This window comes from Papilio machaon, chromosome 10, assembly GCF_912999745.1.
Source record: "Papilio machaon chromosome 10, ilPapMach1.1, whole genome shotgun sequence".
In the NCBI taxonomy this organism is placed as follows: Eukaryota; Metazoa; Arthropoda; class Insecta; order Lepidoptera; family Papilionidae; genus Papilio; species Papilio machaon.
The window spans coordinates 6,515,692-6,536,076 of NC_059995.1; the positions used below are offsets into that span (position 1 = coordinate 6,515,692).

At 33.9% G+C, this 20,385-nt stretch overlaps 1 protein-coding gene across 1 annotated transcript; it reads right to left on the reverse strand.

Moving 5' to 3' along the window:
• Window positions 1–14,468: 14,468 nt before the first annotated feature.
• On the reverse strand, window positions 14,469–19,322 carry LOC123721327. The gene is made up of 5 exons (XM_045679813.1): window positions 19,236–19,322; window positions 18,516–18,704; window positions 18,002–18,191; window positions 17,327–17,881; window positions 14,469–17,200 (listed from the first exon to the last, which is right to left on the reverse strand). Exons 1-5 carry the CDS (start codon window positions 19,320–19,322, stop codon window positions 14,469–14,471), a joined length of 3,753 nt encoding a protein of 1,250 aa, XP_045535769.1.
• Between the last annotated feature and the right edge of the window lie 1,063 nt (window positions 19,323–20,385).

Consider the following 20,385-nt stretch of genomic DNA (forward strand, 5'->3'; position numbering starts at 1 on the left):
TTCAACGTTAAAACGCTCATACAAAACCTTAATATCGTCTCCTTTATTATTAAAAAAAACCAGAGATAACGATATATTTCAAACAAGAGTTTCGGCAATGGAATAAATCGTACAACTTCTATCCTTAATTATCTTACTTGAAAATTTCCAGATAACATCGAATCATTGACTTAATTCTAAGAATAATAACTGTAGTAGACATTTTTTAAATATACTTACAATTTCACGATAATAATAAAATTGATTAAATTAAATTAGACTACATAACTCCTCACATTTCACTATCGACTTTAATCTCAACGGAGCAATAAAACTTCAAAAGTTGCATTAACCCTCCGCTAACTTTGCACATTAAAACAACGTACAACGAGTACAAATGAATTTGTTATGAAAAACATTAAAACGCACTCACAGAAAATAAAACTTCTCCCTGATTTGCAAACTTGCTAACCACAAATCTCACAGTCATATTGTAAACTCGATTTTAGATCAACTTCTTTATATCAAGAACGCAATCATTAGATGAGACTAAGAAATACTTCTACTGCATGCAGTCTTCTGTGTACTATTGCACTGGCTGAACTGGCCATTCGTGTAGAAGTTAAAGCTGCTGCGGACTTTACTATTGTTGAAAGAAGAAATAAATGGATTACATGAAAAAAAAGAAGTTATTTAATAGAATTTGCAGACGAAGATTTGTTAAAATTAATGCAGGGAGGTGATAATCATAATTATTACTAAAGTTAAAGTTAAAATATGGAAAATAGTTACATAAACTTAAGCTATGTAGCAAATAGAAACGAAAAATTAATAAGTACGTCAATATTTATTACGTGAATATATTTTTTTAATCTTCTACATTATAAGAATGTAGTAAAACAGCCAGTATTTTATTTAAGAATTAATTAAATTAAAAAAAAACATTTCTTTGTTTTTATTCTAAAAAGCAGAGACTCCTTCCTTATAGAGCTGATATATAGTCTCTCGTATAACAAATATTACATGTGTGGGATAATAAAATGAAAATGCAGGTTGGGGCGATGAGAAAGTCGTTTTTCATTTAGGGATATAAAGAAGGTTTACAGCGAATATGTGAGGTTATTACAGCTAAAACTGGCTAAAATATAGTATTACTCTTTAGTATTAAAATGTGATATTTAATTATTTAGGTTCTATATCTTACTCTTACTAATATTATAAATTGTTTTTGTTGTGTTTTGGTTTGTTTGGTTTTGTTTAAACCAGGGATCCCCAAATGGCGTAAATAGGGGTGTGTAAATGCATTTCCAGACTTTAAAAAAAAAAAAAAAAAAAAAAGGGATCCCCAAACTATTTTGGACAAGTGACCCCTTTTCCAAAATGAACTGTTACCGCAGACCCCCGTGTCCAAATTACCTACTTTTAAGATCAATTATCATTATTATTATTATTTTTCATTCTGACTTAGATCAATGAAGAAGACAGAGTGAGAATTAGCAATGCTTTAAGTTTGACCACTTTGGGAATCCCTGGTTTTAAGGTATCTCCGAAACGGCTGAATGGATCTTAAAGAAATTTGGATAGATGTAGAACATAGTCTGGAAGAACACATAGGCCTACTTATTACGTTTTTTTTTAATTCGAGGACGAGGACGGAGTTGAGGGCGACAGCTAGTAATATCTAAGTTTTCATTTGAATTTCGAACTTAAACATATTTCAAAGTCAAATAGTGTAAAAGTGGGTACATTAAATCTAGTAGTAGTTATTTTGATAATTTTGGCTAATTTTATATAGCTTTTAAATATTGAATTTTCATACAAAGTTTATACTCGAATAAACGGTAAGGAAATACGTGTGAATTGAAATCCTGTCCACTCAGTCAGTTCGTGACCGCACAATCGAAATACGGATTTATATCAACTCTCTATAAATACTGTACAACTCAGTTTCAACACTTGTGAATTGGTATAATATCGGTACCGAGAATTTCCATGAACGAAACATCTATGCAGAAACATACCGGGTCATCCCTCCCGAGGAACATATATAGAACTGGAATATTCTTTTCTTATCTGTGTTTGCATGGGGCAAAGCTAGAACAAAATAAATAATAGAATTACAAAACAACAGAATAATTTCTATTTTTTGTTGTTATTTCTTAATTTTAATAGTTACGTACGAGACTGACGTGTTTTTAACAACAAAGAAGAAAAAATCTAAGGCTGGTTGTTTATCTTAAAAATAAAATAAATGCGAGTGTTTGGATGTATGTATGTATGGATGGATGGGTGTTTGCTAAAAGGTATCTCCAGAACGGATCAACGGATCTTGTTTAAATTTGACACAGATGTAGAACATAATCTTGAAGAACACCAAGACTACTAGTTCTAAGTTCTTTTACTACTACTACATTTTCTAGTACTAAATTCTTTTTAATACCGCATGGACGGAGTCGCGGGCAACAGCTAGTATCACATAAACAGTTGATTATATTATTTTGTCTGTTAGAAAATATAATATACAATATACAATCACTTCCATTATATCTTTAAAAAATATATACTTTAACAAAATAAAAGGAAGGTAGTGATAAAATAACAAGTCACGTCCTGAGATTACAGACATGGTTGCCAATAATAGCTCTCCGCGTCGCACGTTTTATATCGTAATAACACGTAACGTGCTTAATATGATTTTACTTGCCCTTTTAAAATTAAATCATACAAATAGCTGTAATATAGCTAAGTATAAATTTACCTTTACCACATTTTTAACATTGAAACGAAATCTAGCAATGTTTTCGATTGAAGTATACCAGTGATTATCAAAGTGGTTCACGAAAGACCCGACGGGATTGTAAGCGAAAAATAATGTTGACAGTTCATAAATTGAATAAGAAATATCGGTTGCAAGAAGTTGAAAAGGTTTTGGAAGTATAATTGTTAATAACATGTGGTTAGGATATGTTGAAAGGAAGAATGGTAGTGTTGGTCTGGACTGTCCCAGACGGGCATAAAGAGCACGCGGATTCGCCAAACATGTATGCATAGATGTATGAATGTAGAAGAAGCGAGATAGGTGTGTCAGGATCGCGCCAAATGGTAGTCCGTGGTCTCTGCCCTCCGGGTTACGGACATGAGCTATGTTGTTGTTTTTACTGACATTCTTGTAAAAACTAAAACTGGCAATAAAAAGCCATAAAAGCATATTTACGAAGTCATTTTTAACGCTTACTTAAAATTAGTTCAAGCATGATAAGGGTCCTGTGTTCAATCAGGTCATCGTCGTTGATTTAAAAAGGGTTAGAATTTTTAACGTGTTTAAATTATTTGATAATCGTTAAAACCAACGACTTTAGGGTTTGTAAAGTGTGATCACAGGAATTCTACTTAATTTTATTGTTATTAATGAAGTTAAAGCTATGTGAGTTTGTTCATCTTTGTTCAATCTAAGTTCTAGATAAAGAAACAAAACAGAAATAATTCGAAGTAAAAAGACAAAAAAACAAACTTTGAAAATGATTATTTACTTTAAAAAAACATCTACAGCTCTTCTAATATTCAAACTCTTTACTATTAAAGGAAAATGCAACACGGAGTAAATAAGGCAAGATTGATAGGGTCTTGTTCTTATATAATTGAATTAGGATGAACCCTTTGAAGAGAGCGGATTGAATTTTTATTACTTTAGTTAAAGTAATTCTTATTTAAATTTATAAAAATGTATTTCCAAAAAAATTATTTTTAATTTATCATATGTTATTTCATCTTACTAATATTATAAATGCGAATGTTTAGATGGATGGATGGATGGATGTTTGTTTGAAGGTATCGCCAGAAAGGTTCCATGAATCTCGAGGTAGATCATAGTCTGGAAGAACACATAGGCTACCTATTGAGTTATTTTTTAAATCCACGAGAGCGGAGTCGCGGGCGACAGCTAGTATTCTGCACACAAAAGATTCTATATTCATTTTTATAATCTAACGGACACTAAAGTTCCTATTTCAAATGAGGACAATTACTTTAAGCTCGAATGCTAGACTCACATAAGCGTTAATATTGGCCTGCAGCTATTTAGCTTTCAAACACTCGACAACTTTATTCAGCAGCTGCGCTTACGGAAGTTTTGTCAAATTTACAGTTACAATTTTAATATTATATAAGCATTGTACATTTTTAATTCAAATGTTTTCTTTTGATATAAAATAATTTTGCAAATAAACAAGCGTATGAAGTGATTTGATGTTTATGTAATGTTGACATTAAACGACTTCCGGATACAATATCTATCTTCTGTCTTTGACATTGTTCAAACAGACAGAAAGAAGAGTAAAGAAACAAATGTTGATGTGTTTGTTTCCACTGTTGGAACAACACTACAAAAATATATTTTTGATTCACATTTTTTAAGGACAAAAGTTTTATTTGAATACCAGTTTTGCCCCCGATTCCATCCGCGTGTAATTAAAGAAAAAACTTTTATACAAAATTTCAGTGAGATCCGTTAAGCCGTTCTGGGGATACGTAATAATAAACATCCATCCATTTAAAATTTCGCATTTATAATATCTGTAAGATTTTAGTCTTGGAAATACACGAAAAAGTAGAATATTACTGTTTATCATCATTTGTAACATCTTTTTTAATTGTATTTTTCGTCAATTTCCGTAGATTCGTTCGATGCCGTAGAGACATTTTTTTGTCTACACTTGGGGCATTACGTGTGTAATTTCCTACAAGTTATCTATCTGACAATTTCACCAGAATTGCCACTCGTGGTTTAGTTGTGAGACGTTTTCGGCAAACCCTTGGGGACTTAATGGGGATGTACGTAATTATCTTTGAGTTTTCAAAGTGCCTTCTGCAACGTCATCGGAGTTTTGTGAAATTTTAAAAGTAAGTCCTTAAAACTTAACATTAAAATCAAATCTTTTACGTGATGGCATATCAAAAGACACAGAGAGAATACAGGAATGATGAATATTGGAATACATATCAAATAGGATCAAAAAACTCGGAATAAATTGCGACCAAATTTTATTTTAATCTATCTATTATTTTTAATATGGTTTATACTAACCATTTTTGGCTCTTTGCCAACTCTTCAAGGCTGACAGTGATTACTAGCGACAAAAAAATGTAAGAGACAACTCAGCGTTTTTCACAAAGATAATACAGAAAAGATAAAGGTCACTAATACAGACTTTAAAAAAAAATAAAAAAAGTAATAATTTGAAATGAATGTTTGCGAAGAAACAAATGAAATTCATTATATTTTATTAGATATGCTAAAGTGCGTGTTGATTGTGACATTTCTATTCAAATACAATATCACACTGAAAAAGAATATAAAAGAACGATAAAATTATCATATAACACGACTTTTTATGTCCGTAAAGGGGGAGCCTAAGAGCTCAATAAATTCTGACAATTACGATCCAATACCAGCAAAAAAAATCTCTTTCCAGTTTTACTTCAAAGGATTATATTTGAATGTAGTAAGTTTATTTAAATATGAATATACGTGTGTTATTTCATACACATTTTACTAATTTTTAAATTATTGTCTCTTAAATGATCTTATCTAATCTATAATGGCTAACCAAAAATAAAACTAATTTTCTATTAGTGTGCCAAATTATGTTAAATTTTAATCTCTTTTTAGCATAATTGATTCTTTTTTTACTTATGTAACCTAAGTTCTACTGTTAAAAGATTATCAAGGTTATAATTTCTAAGTGATTTTTCTTGTAGTATTTATACCAACCTATGTTACTACTATCTAAAGCCTGCCCTTCATCAGATTAGGAGTTTCGGCATCAAGCCAATGCAATTACAAATAAAAAATATACAATGTAATCATACTTCTGAAACACGCATTATTAGCTTGTGACATTTATCCGAGCGATGAAATTTTATCAGAATTTTTTGTAAAATAAATAAGCTAGCTCTTGACCGTGAATTTCTCAAATTTTCTTTACTTTTGATAAATCGTAAATTTTAATTTACGCAAACATTATAATCGCTTCATTTAAACTGCAAATTAACTTCTTAAGAAATGTAAACTCTCAATATTTCGTTTTCATGAGTGTAGCGACACACTTGTTAAAAGTGAATACTTCAGCAATCGAATTATTGCCTGTAGTTTTAATGTGAAATAACACACCTAATCGATTGCTTTAAATATATGTACATAAAAAAGGATTTTAGATATCCTGAACTCGTTGTTCTTTCAGCTAATGTATAAGGAACTTAAAAAGCGTTACGAATAAATTCAGCCGAACGCTTAATGTGTAACGCTTAGTGCGTACAGGAAATGTGTCGCGACACTTAATTTGAAGTTCTTTCAAATCAAGCGAAGGGCTTTCAAAAGTGAAATACTTCAACTCTTCTCGTTTAATAAAGCAACATAAATAAAATGGTGTTTTTTTTTTTATGCCTTGAATTAGACTGATTTAGAATTTGTAGAATTTGTTTACATCATTTCCAAAAAAATATGTAACTGTTGAAATCGATATGGGTTTGATTGTTGTTATTCAGCTACAGACTAAAGGAACAACAAATCACAATAGCGATGGGGAAGCAATTCGAAACATCCTCTTCTATCTCACACAAAGGAATACGCAAATGAATTCCGGTTCGCATCGATTTCTCCTTTCTTTATTACCAGATCGCTTGTTTACGCGCACGACTATAGTGAAAAAAGAAAGAAAGAAATGTTTTCTAAATTTTGTATAGCATAGTAAAAAATATATCTAACTATTAAGATATCTTCTTCATAGATTTCAAGTAAAATTCGAAAGGGGTATAAGGCATATTACACACTGCTCCACTCCGCGTCCACCCGGCACCACCAAGCCTCTTAATAGCCGAGGACCTTACTCGCCGCCGCCTCCCCACGGTCTCAACATTGCCGATCGAGCAGGATAAAAATATTTTGTTGGCAAAATTTATCTTTCTCGTTTGAAAGAGTCGAAAGCGCGCGGTCTGCGGGTGAACGGGGCGTTGTCCACTCGGCAGTCGGTTTAATGACAAGTGGAGGCTTAGCCAATGCCTCACGGACAGCGCGCTGTCTAACCATGTAAGCAAGGACGACGTATCGCAATTATACGTATTACCTTTGTCACGCTCAGCGGACGATTGCGAGGCCTTAATGCACGTTAGCCTTAAATACTCGAATAATCTAAAAAAATACGTATCACAATACTTAATACAAAATAATTTTTCGTGAAATTCCACTGACTGTTAAAATGCTGTCTCTGTTTTTTCAAAAAGAATGAGAAAGAAGACAATATGTTTTTATAAATGTTTCAGCAGTGGAAACCGACACATGAAACAGACATCATTAAAAACGGCTCTGAATCAAAGTTGCAACGCATAAGCTAACCTATAGAACTGTCCATTCATCAAACGCCAAGTTAAGTACACCTACCGTTTTCAAGCTCTTCCCACTTAAGTCACATATAATCTTGAATAACGACATTATAAAACATACTCTTTTCATTTTATATCTATTTTTCAAAAGGTAATATAAAATAATTAATATTTAAATGGCAGATTTAAATCATATACATTTTAACTCAAAAATTGTACATACTTTTAACATGTAAGGGAAGTCATTGGCTCCTTTAATACAGAGAAACCTAGTAAAGGAGTCAAGGTTATAATGAAACAGATGTGTAAAATGTACAATAAAGATTTATTATTATTATTATTATTATACACTACAAGGTGACACAGCGATTTTCGTAACCTTTAAGAGGCAAAGACTTAACGAGCAGATTTTGAAAATAAAAATTATTTTAATTTTTTTGAGTCCAATGTTTTAAGTTTTAAGTGATGTAACTAACAACTTTGTTTTACATATTTAGTTTACTAACAATTGCCAGTGACTTCTCCCGCACGGGTAAAAAAAATAGCGAAATTAAAAAAATATCATGTAGTTACCCGGGATAGCTTCCCAACAGTAAAATATTTTTTTTAAAAGGTTCAGTAGTTTTAGAGCCTATTCAATGCAAGCAAAGAAATAAATCTTTTCGTATACGAGTAGATGAGAATTAAAACATAAGTTTTGTAAACAAACTGTCATCATTTTGAACGTTCTAGAATGCGACCGTGATGAATGCTAGTTCTAGCAATGTATCTTCTATTCGCGTCAAAATATTTCGCAGTATAAATGATAGTTCAATAGCTTGCACTCCACATGGGAAGTAATATTCATGCTTTTCAAATATTCAGCGGGAAGCAAAATGCGGGCGATCATTCAAAACTGCCACTCCAAGCGACGCATCACTTCGTAATTAAAATACCGAGATGCCATTCTGTTTGGCTCACAGAAAATTCAACGCATTTTATCTCTGGTTAAATATTTATGAATTTCATGGATCGTACAGTTTTAGTGATCTGTTGTATATTTTCCTAATGGTGCCTATCAAAAGGTGTTTCAACATAAAAGAGGATCTTCAAATCATGTCGTAGTAATGTAATTTAATTACAATTCAACCTGGATAAGGGGAAAATTTATATAAACGAGATTCATTTCCCGATTCCGACGGACGACCTCTATAAGCGAGAAACTCGGTTTAGAGAGAAACCTTTAGAAGCGAGAAAAATATCTCGCTCCCTTGGACCCTCGTATCCAGCTTCGTCTGTATTAAAAACCAAAGAATCTATTCTTTTCATGTTTTTATTTTTAATCTAAATACATAACAGCTTCCAATATAAATAAAAATTATACAATTTCAGCATTAGTATGACATTTAAAGAATAATTAAATGTAGCCTACACTCAGGTAAAAGCAATTCCTAAATAACACAAAACTTGTTTTGAAGAGATATAACTGAAAAACATAGCAAAAGATGACAAAGAAGCAAGCGGTCACTTGAATTCGCCAAAATAGTGACCTATGCCCATAGATATCTGCATTTGCAATAAAGCAAGCGTTATCTATCTGTAATCTAAAGAGGAGGGGCGCTCGCCACCCAACTCGTGCTAAAGGTGTTATTGCGGGCTCTACCATTTTTGTAATTTGGAATAAATGCCATAAGAAATAAACAAAATGTTTATATTTCATTTTATTATGCAATCTTATTATAAAAAAAAGATTAAATTGCAAAGGAAACCTGTATAGATATTATCAATAAAGATAATGCCATAACGCAAGCAAAAAACTTTTCTTATTTTCAATGTAACAAAATTTGACATAAATTATAATGAATAAGGTTTTTGAAATTAACTAATCTACGTAAATTTTAACTAAAAAAAACATTACTTACCACAAGTTGCTACTGCCGAAAGAAAATTAAAAAGAGAATCATAATATTCAGACTGGAAAAAAGCTTAAAACCTCTTTGATTAAAAGCCTAATTAACTAAAACACATAAAAAGTATGTGAGCTAATTAAATTATTTAGCATCGCTTTACTGAAATGGTTTATTAATGACCTAAATGAAGCGTAAGCCTCCTTCAGAGCGCTTATAACGAGCTCTGCATGGGGTGCAGTTGCAGTTCAGTTCTTGAATTTCACTTTCAGCCACTAAAACTTAAATATTAATTTTATACAATTTTAAATTATATACTCATTTTCAATTTAAATGTTTATAACTAGCTAAATATAAAGGAACAACAGACTGACCATTTCAAATGTAGCAAAGAAGTTTAACACTAGTAGAATCCACGATTAGCCCCTTGGGATAGAGCTATATCACGACTGAAATAAAAGTCATTACTCATTTCGTCTGATATGTTTGTGTGACAGAGGAATTGGATTTGGCCGGGGAGAGAAATCATAGGAATGGGAAATCTTTCTGTGCATCTCCTCTTCAGTCGATTATAGGAAAGCAACAATTTAACTTGTTGAGAATGTATGGGCAGCAGCCGCTTTGCTATATTAGCGAATTCAAGTGGCCACTTCGTCGTTTGAAACCTTATATTAAAAAAAAATTACATTATTTTATATTTACATGGAAAATGTTATTTTATATAAAATTCAAAAATAGAAAGTATTACGTGGAAAAACCTAACTTCACCAAAAAGGTTTTTTTTCCCGTGATCCCCTGATATATATGGTCAAAGACTTTGTTACATTGTTACTTTTATTCTATTACATTTGTACTTATTTTTATAATTTAATTTATAACTAAACAATGGTGCAAATATTATTACAGTGTGCGGCATTCACTCTATGTATGCACCAAAGAGGTTACAAATAATAAGCAAATAGGTTTTCCTTCACTGAAAGAGTTCTTTGATATTATTTGAACAGATAAAAAGCAGCGCGGTGGGCGCACGCATTTCGCCCCGACAACAACAAATAGGTATCATTTCTCATGCAAAACTTTATCTATGATCTGCAATACGAGTAATGGATGTTTGTCGCCTACTTTATTCTAGAATTTTATTCTACCCTTTTGAATGTAAAATACGATTAGAAGTACACTACCACTGAATAACAGTTTCAAAGATTTACGTTGTCTTGTGTACGAAGGGTTTAATAATGAGTTAATCAAGTGACACCTTAAACGTCAAAATCCATTAAGTCGTTTAGGCAGCCACAACGAAACCTAAATACACGTTTGTATTGGTTTGTGAGAAAAACCTTTCTGTGTCAATAAGATCAGAATTTTGTAATTACTTTTAAATATTGATAATAATCAAGGCTCTTGTCGACTCGAATATTACAGAACATCATTTTAATCCAAAACTTCAATATAAATTTGGATTATCCTGGAGTCTTTCATTGTTGAGATGATAAATGAAAATAAATTTAAACATCTAAAGTTCTCACAAAACCAATTAAGTTAATTTAATAACTCAAAGACTTCAATTTGTCTAGACCCGATAAAGTTATTTTATATAAAAATTTTTGCTTATAAAATACACCTAAATAAGTTAATATTGTTTTAAATTTATATTTTCAAACGCTTACTGAATGGTCTGAAAATATTTGAGTCGTAATAGTCCAACAATAACTAATTTATGAAGAAATCGTTTTGTTTTATCACTAAGTTGCTTGATTAAAAATTAAGTCTGATAAAAAACGACAGCGAAGCCTTCTTAATACTTTGCAAACGTTTTATCGTAAGAAAGGCGTTTCATTTTTCAGCTTGGAAAATATTTATTTACTCTTTATATTACTACTTTAAGCTAAAAATCTTAATTCTGATTATACGAAAAAAAAATTTAGTTTTCCCTCGCATAAAAATCTAATAGAAGCAGTTCTAAAAATCAATTTTAATAAAGTGTGAACAAACGTATAAAGGTACCTAAGAGTTTGTAATTGGAACAATGTTTTTTTTTTACTTGTATGTATTTAAAGTGGCGACCAAACAAAGATCTTAGATTAAGCTACATGACTAGGCTCCAAAAATGTATTACCCCTAACGACAGTTTGACAAATCCAGGAAATGTTAAACTAATTCGCAAGAAAGCCTAACGAAAAAAAAAAAGTAAAAGTAATTAAACAAATTAAAAAGATTAAAAATATATATTACCATGCACTTACTACTGTAATTTTGTATAATAAATATGTTAAACAAAATGTGCAAGAAAAGAAAAACAGTTGGCTTCAATAAACTTGATTAGTATAAAACTTATTGTTATCTAGAGTCAGGTTTCTTTTACGTGAATTTTGTTTTGCTCTTCAAGATGTCGAATTTATGTTCTTGGTATATTAATAAACGTGACTGTGTTTGAGGCGTTCGAAACAAAAAATAAATAAAATATTTCTGTACTTGTATTTGTGCACGACTTGTACATTTTGTATGAAAAACTCTTAAATAATACGTTTACTCGTGTTATGATATGTGTAATGAACATCCACTGTTGAAATATTCTCACAAAACCATATTGTTATCCATTTTTTTAGCATAAACTGAGAAAACCATGTTTTTGTACGCACACGTTGATTATCAATACATTGGGAGCAGAGCAATATATCAATATAGTTAACTTTGCGGGTACCTAAATTCATCAATTATTGAATTATATTATTACTAGCTGTCGCCCGCGACTCCGTCCGCGCGCAGTTAAAAAAAAACTAAATGGGGGGGGGGGTATTAAAAATAGATGTTGGCCGATTCTCAGACCTACTGAATATGCTCACAAAATTTCATGAGAAACGGTCAAGCCGTTTCGGAGGAGTACGGGAACGAAAACTGTGACACGAGAATTTTATATATTAGATTAAAGATTACATTTGCACGACTGACTGCAAAATAATATTCTAAATATCTTGTATACGAAATTGTCTGCTTAGTTATACGATTGTTAAATTATTTGAGTTTGCGGTATCACTTAACGCTTTTGTTCATCTTACTAATATTATGCGAATGTTTAGATGGATGGATGGATGTTTGCTTGAAGGTATCTCCGGAATGGCTCAATGGATCTTGCTGAAATTTGGCATAGATGTAGAAGTCTGAAAGAACACAAAGGCTACTTATTGTTTTTTTAATCCACGGGGACGGAGTCGCGGGCGACACCTAGTATTTAAGATACTTGATGAATATCTAGGATGAATTGTCTCTAAACTTGACTGGTTACTAAGAAATGGTCACTAATCGATACAGAGAGTTCGTAGAAACTTGTTACGAATAATTTCACCCGCAATTTGTTCACAGACAGACTTTTTATAAAGGCTATTATTGATTTTTCTCTCGGAAAAAAATGCAAATTAAAGAATTAGTTATTCGCGGAATATTATATAAACCCTGAATTTCTACTGACGAAGCAGTGAAAAATCTGATGGAATGAGTTTTCTGAACAATCCACAGTTCAACTTTACGTTTTATTACTGATTTTTATAGTATTCAATTTTTATCTACATTAAATTAACTGGGACTGGCATAACCTATGGTAAGATCGTAATAAACTTAGTATTCCGATCAGGTTTACTTCGTGGTACATAACTTTCGAAATAAATCATTAGACAGCCAGCTCGCCGCCTCAATAAGGAACGGAATTTTAAAAAGCGAACCGTTGAATTCATAACAACACTAGCTGACGCTCGCGGCTTCATCGAAACAGTTTTTGTAATTTTCCAGTCATGGCCAAAGGCAAAATATTTCTCCTAATAGCTTTAAAGTATGAATTTAGAAAATCTATTCTGTGAACGTATTATTAGAAGTCTTTGTGCAAAATTTAAAGTCTCATGTAAATGTACAGTACTCTGGGCTGTGTATTAACTGAAAACAGTCAGATATTTTCTTTTATAAAGATAGTTAAGGATATTATTTCATGTTCTTTATAAATTAACCGATTTTGAAGTATGAGCAGTCCGTCCATTTCTATTTTTCATCGAAATCCAATAACTCAGGCTTATCGATATTTTTCTTAATTACGTACCAGTTTCCTTCATTTTTTAAAGAAACTGTTTTTTTTTTAGCAAAATTACTCTTTCATTCCTCTCTTTTTATAAGACTTCGTCGCCGTGGTTTAATCTGACTGATAAGACGGGTCTCTGATTACATCGATATTTTACCCTCGTACAATTTATTCAAGCATATTTTTTTCAGAATAAATTTTTAATTAAAACTCTTTCACAATTTCAAAGGTTAATTTCCTTTAAGCAGACCTTTGATTTGATCCTCTGATTGATGTGAATGATTTTTGTCTTGCCTTCAGGGTCGAGAATATTTGTTCACAGCACAACACAGCACTTTTAACACACCAATGAATAAAACCACATGTACTCAGAACGAAGACATTTATTACAAATTAATCAAAATCACTTATTGACAATACAAAAACGTAACCATACCACGCATTTAAATCAGACAACGCCATCTAGGCAAAGCAAGTGTAATCGTTGTACAATAATTAAAGTGATACAGTTTGTTAAGACGTGAACATTCCGCCCACCAAGGACCGAGTCCTTTCAAACCGCCCACCATGACATTTCTAACAATATATTTATTACTATAATCCTAGGTGATCGGAGATGACAATATTCATAGTTCAAAACATTTTCTAAAAACTTAAATATACTAACAATATAAATTCTAATTGTAATTACTATCGCAGTGGACTGTATATAAAGTAAAAAAAAATAAGAACAAAAAATAACAATTCAGAAACTTCTACCTTAAAGTATTGAGTGAAAGAGTTAAGAAAAAATCAAGTTACATATTCTACTACTAATCAACTAATTAACAACTAACTAACTAATAATTCTACTAATCATTCATCATTAACAGGCAAGATACACAATTTCGAAGTTGGACGTTTGACTCGGGAATCCTTACATTGCAGGGTAACTACGCGAACTAAATTATCTTTACCAGGGTGTACTTCAATTACTCTCCCATATAACCATTTAGCAGGGGGTAAATTGTCTTCTTTTACCAACACAATATCCCCAACCTTTGGATCGCGGATACGTTTAGCCCACTTATGTCGTTGAAAGAACATAGTTAAATACTCCTGAGACCAACGTTTCCAAAAAGCCTGAATCATTCTTTGTGTCAATTGCCAACGTCTCAAGCTACTCACTGTCGTATGCTCATAGTTATAGTCTGTGCTATCACCAGTGGCTGACCGACCAAGAAATGTCCTGGTGTCAAAGGGTTTGGATCTGTCGAGTTAGCACTATTCTGTGACAGAGGTCTTGAGTTCAGACATGCCTCAATTTGTGACAAAACTGTACTCAACTCCTCGAAAGTCAAAGTAGAATCACCAATAACTCGTCTAAGGTGATGTTTTGTACTTTTTATCCCAGCTTCCCACAGACCTCCGAAGTTAGGAGAGTGAGGCGGGATGAAATGCCATTCTGTTCCATTATTGGCCAATAAAGCCGCTATTTCTCGAGGAAGAGAAGCACATTCATTGTGAAACATTGCCTTAAGCTCCTTTGAAGCTCCAACGAAGTTGGTGCCGTTGTCACTGTAAAGATGACTGCAGTGACCACGTCTGGCGACAAAACGTTTAAAGGCTGAAAGAAAGCCTTCAGATGTCAAATCAGAGACCGCTTCGATGTGCACAGCACGAGTTGCCATGCAAACAAAAAGACATATATATCCTTTGTAGGACTTATGTCCGCGACCCTTAGCTGTTCTCATTTGAATTGGACCCGCATAATCGACGCCCGAATGAAGAAAAGGTTTACTCGGTGTCACCCTACATGACGGCAACTGCCCCATCAGTTGATTTCTTGTTACAGCTGCATGACGAATACATGGTACACAGTTGTGGATATGAGCTTTAATCAACTGCTTACCTCGCACAATCCAATATTTTGACCGAAGGAAATTTAATGTCAATTGTGGCCCGCCGTGCAGTACGCGTTGATGAGCGTCCGATATGAGCAGTTTCGTCAAATGAGACTGATAAGGAACAATGATAGGGTGCTTCATATTGTCATCTAACTGAGAATTTTGGATTCTTCCTCCCACTCTCATGAGGCCCCTATCATCCAAATAAGGATTCAAAGAAATCAAACCGTTGTTCTTGCTAACGTTTTTACCAGCTCGTATTGCCTCTATTTCTGTCTCAAACCACACTATTTGACAGAGCATGAGACAGCGATGGATGGTATCTGAGATTTCAGAAGCTGTTAGGTAAGGCGGTAACTGTGTCCGTAATGCTTTAGCCACCTTTAAATTCAAAAATCGTCTGCAATAGGCTAACGTCCTGGTTAACTTACGGAAAGATGAAAATCTGGACCATATTAATTCGATCGAATCGTCGGTTACCTCTGCCGCATGAACCTTAACAGATCTCTGTTCCAGTTTGGTCATTATAGCTTTAGGTCTGCAATATGCTATGGTGTCAGCTAGCAACCACGGTGGTCCGTGTTTCCAAAGCGAATCATTTAATAAAGATGTGGGTGTTGTTCCCCTCGAAGCAATATCTGCGGGATTATTTTTTGTGTCCACATAATGCCATTGAGTGGAGTCGAGGGCAGTAAGGATTTCAGATGTCCGATTTGCAACGAAGGTTTTCCACCGACTCGGATGATCGCTCAACCATGCTAGCACGACTGTTGAATCCGTCCATGCATGTAAGTCTGATTTTTGAACATTCAAAACTCGAGCTACTTCTAACAGTAATTTGGTAACTAAAACTGCTCCACATAACTCCAGTCTTGGTATTGAAACCTGTTTTATGGGAGCTACCTTTGTTTTTGCAGTTACCAAATTGCAGTTTATTTGGCCTTCACTATCAATAACTCTCATGTAAACAACCGCGGCGTACGCCACACTTGATGCATCAGAGAAACCATGTAATTCCACATTTTGATCATTGTTTTTTCTTTGCAGCCATCTCGGAATCCTAAATCCATTGAGTTTTTGTAACTCGCAACGGTAAAACTGCCATTCAGCCAGAAGCTCTGCAGATAGTTCGTCATCCCAATCTAAACCACTGATCCATAGTTTTTGGATGAAGATCTTTGCGGTAATTATACATGGTGCGATCCAACCTAATGGGTCATATAAACGTGATATCTCTGATATGACACTTCTTTTAGTTTCAGGTACCGATGGTGACGGTGTTGAAAAAGGTAAGTTTACAGTGTAATGGAATTCATCAGAATTACGGTTCCAGGTAAGTCCTAAAATTCTTGTAGTTTCATCTTCCTTTATTTCTAGATTTCTTCCAGTATCCAGTTCTATTTGTTTAAGTAGTTCTTCTCGGTTACTTGTCCATTTCTGTAAGGTGAAACCGGTTTTATTTAAAAGCTCATTAAACTCGTGATAGATTTTTACAGCTTCTTCTTCAGTCTGGCAACCCGTCATGAGATCATCCATATAAAAGTCTGTCATGATTCTACTTGCAGCATATGGATATGATTCGCCTTCATCGCAAGCAGTTTGCTGCAATGCCTTCACTGCCAGGTAAGGTGCGCTTGATATTCCAAATGTAACTCTCAAAAGCCTATATTCCTTTACGTTAGAATGAACGTCTTCTCGCCATAAAATCCTTTGATAGTCTACGTGATCACCAGCCACCTTCACTTGCCGATACATTTTTATGATATCGGCTACTAGACATATAGGGTGTAGTCGCCACCGCATAACAGTATGGCGTAAGTCAGCTTGTAAGGGTGGTCCAACCATTAAAGTGTCGTTCAAAGCAACACCATCGGATCCTTTAGCTGACGCGTCAAATACCACCCTTAATTTTGTGGTCGACTTATTTTCGCGGATTACACCATGATGCGGTAAGTAAACAGCGCCAATTTTATTATTTTCTACTTCATTGGTAATTTCTTCCATATGACCTTGTGATAAATAATCATTAATTACTGATGTATATTGGGATTTAAGCTCACTATTTTTAGATAGCTTCCGTTCAAGACTATGCAACCTTTTTAATGCTATTTCCTTTGTGTTACAGGGAGTCTTACTTGACCGAAATGGCAGCTTAACAATGTAGCGTCCATTTTCATCCCTGCGCGTTGTGGCAGCGAAGTAATCTTCGCATGCTTGTTCTTCAGGACTAAGTATTGATGATTCAGAGTTTGTTGGCTCTGCCTCTAACTCCCAAAATCTTTTTAGGATTTGATCTGTTTCGACCTTTGCATGCATGCTAATAGTTAACTTATGATGCGACTGCCCTTCATCCTCAACTTCTCCAGACACTATCCAACCAAGGTAAGTATCTTGAGCCATTGTTTTACCTCTAGGGTCCTTAATTAAGCCTTCTTTTAAAATTTTAGTATAGGCTTCTGAACCTAGCAAAATATCAATTTTGCTGGGCTTATTAAAATTTGGATCAGCCAACTCAACACTATGAAGTTCTGGCCAATCCACCAATGTAAACTTCCTTTCTGGTAAAATAGAAGTTACCCTACTCAGCACATAAGCTTTTATTTGAAAATTGAAGTTAGGATCAATTAAAGATTGAATGTTAACTTGAACCATGTATTTTGAAGTCAGGTCGCTATGACCTCCCCCCAATCCTGAAATAGTAGTTTTAACGGCTATTTTTTTTAACTTCAATAACTGAACTGCAGATTCTGTTATAAAGGAAGCTTGAGAGCCTTGGTCTAATAAGGCTCTCAAAACTTGAGAATACCCACTTCTCGACCTAGCCTTAACAACGGCGGTAGCTAGTAAAACCTGACTATGTACATTTTTCGCGAAATGGGTTGAAATATGAGGTTCAGCCTTGGACTCGTTCTGTGGTGGTTCCTTATTAGCACTGGTGAGGGGTGCGGAAGAGTCCGCCTCCGTATTAGGATCGAATTTTTTGTGCAAAAGAGTGTGATGCTTCCTGTTACAAGTTTTACATTTAATATTCATCCGACAATTAATATTCAAGTGACTTGAGCGAAGGCAATTAAAACACAAACCGTGATTTTTAGCTATCTGGCGACGGTGATCGACTGATTCCTGAATAAACCTCTTACAACGGCACAAGAGATGCTCTTCAGAACAAAGCGGACAGGATATTTTTGAAACTACATGCAATGCTTTGGTACTGCTACTGGACTTGCTACTCTGTGGTTCTAAAAATTCAAGAGCTCGAAAACGTTTTTCCAAGAAGTCCCGAAAAGTTTTGAAGCTAGGAAGTTCATCGCAAGATTGACTAACCTGGAGTTCCCACTGCTTCCTAGTCTCAACGTCCAACTTGGAACCTATCAAATAAATAACAATAATATCCCAAGCGTCTACTTGTACCCCTAGATTTGATAACTCGTGTAAGCAATCGGTTGTAGTGTCCAAAAGTTGCTTGAGATTTATAGATGACTCAATGGTCATTTGTTTTTGGTTCAGTAGACGCTTGAGAATACAATTCGCCAAGAACCTTTTATTGTTGTATCGGCTATTTAATAGAGACCAACATTTTTTATAGTTTGAATGCGTGATAGGAATGTGCTTTATGAGCTGTGCGGCTTCACCTGACAACTGAGATCTTAAATAGTGTAGTCGTTGTACATCATCAAGAGTTTCATTACCATCAATTAATGACAAAAACAAATCCCTAAATGTTGACCACTCTTGGTATTTACCGCTAAAAATGGGAATGGCTATTTTAGGTAATTTAGCAATCGATTTTGTTTTCGTATCGTTATCTGGTGAAGCCTCACTTTTATAACATGACTGTAAACTAATAGATAAAGCATTTTTTAATTCTACCTTATAAGTTATAAAAATATCCGTGACCGTTTCAAACACGTCATTTTTGATATAACTTGTTGAGTTTAAATCCGCTTCAGTGTATTTCATTAAAAGATCTTCATGTTTTCTTGTGAAATCTTCGAATTGTTTATCCAAAATTTCCAATCGAGATTCTACATATGCTTGATTTACCCTCTCTTTTGGAGACTTTTTGAAATTAATAAGTCCCTTATGAATACGACATTTAATGTCTTCTAATAATCTTAACTGCGCCTCCATGTTATTTAGCGTTTACGTGCACTTTGAACACTATTAATAACTTCTCTTACTTGCTCCGATCCGTTCCGCCGACCGCAGTCCGTTCGGCTCAGCACAGCCGACCCGCTCGTCGCTCAGCACGGCTTCGTTGCCGTACAGCTCCGTTGACCACTCAGCTCCGTCGCTGCAGACCGCTATCCCCGCTCAGTTCGGAAATCCGGATCGATGGACCTTATGTCTTGCCTTCAGGGTCGAGAATATTTGTTCACAGCACAACACAGCACTTTTAACACACCAATGAATAAATGAATAAAACCACATGTACTCAGAACGAAGACATTTATTACAAATTAATCAAAATCACTTATTGACAATACAAAAACGTAACCATACCACGCATTTAAATCAGACAACGCCATCTAGGCAAAGCAAGTGTAATCGTTGTACAATAATTAAAGTGATACAGTTTGTTAAGACGTGAACAATTTTTTTTTATTCGATGAGAAATTGCCCGGACAAGACTATTTTTACGTCTTTCTAAATGATTTTCCTGGAAGTTTATGTTTTTAGTATTTATTTATTTATATAACATATATAAGACTCGATAAATGTCACAGACACAGGTGGGCACAGTTAATCCAAAAGTTAACTTCGTTAATCGTTAATTCGTTAATTAAAAAATTAACTTCGTTAATCGTTAAAGCGTTAAATTCTCGAAAATTTAACGCAAGTTAAAGTTAATCGTTAACAGTTAACCATACCAAAATTATACATACTAATTTCACACTTAATGTGGCGGCACTTGTTTAAAATAGTAATTTGGCTATACGTTCTATAACAAATTAGTATTGCAGACAAGTATGAATGCATTATAGTATATTTCATTACTAGTGCGGAAAGCCTGTCATTGCAAAGAGTTCCGACAAATGTCTATCCGAGCCGAGGCGCAGCCGAAGGTGAGGGTTGACAGTTGGGACAAGTTGTAATAACAGTTCTGCACGTGTACTAAACAACTATTTTTAATACAGTTGAGAAAAAATGAAGCAATTTAATAGAATAATAAAAACACAATAAACTCAACTAA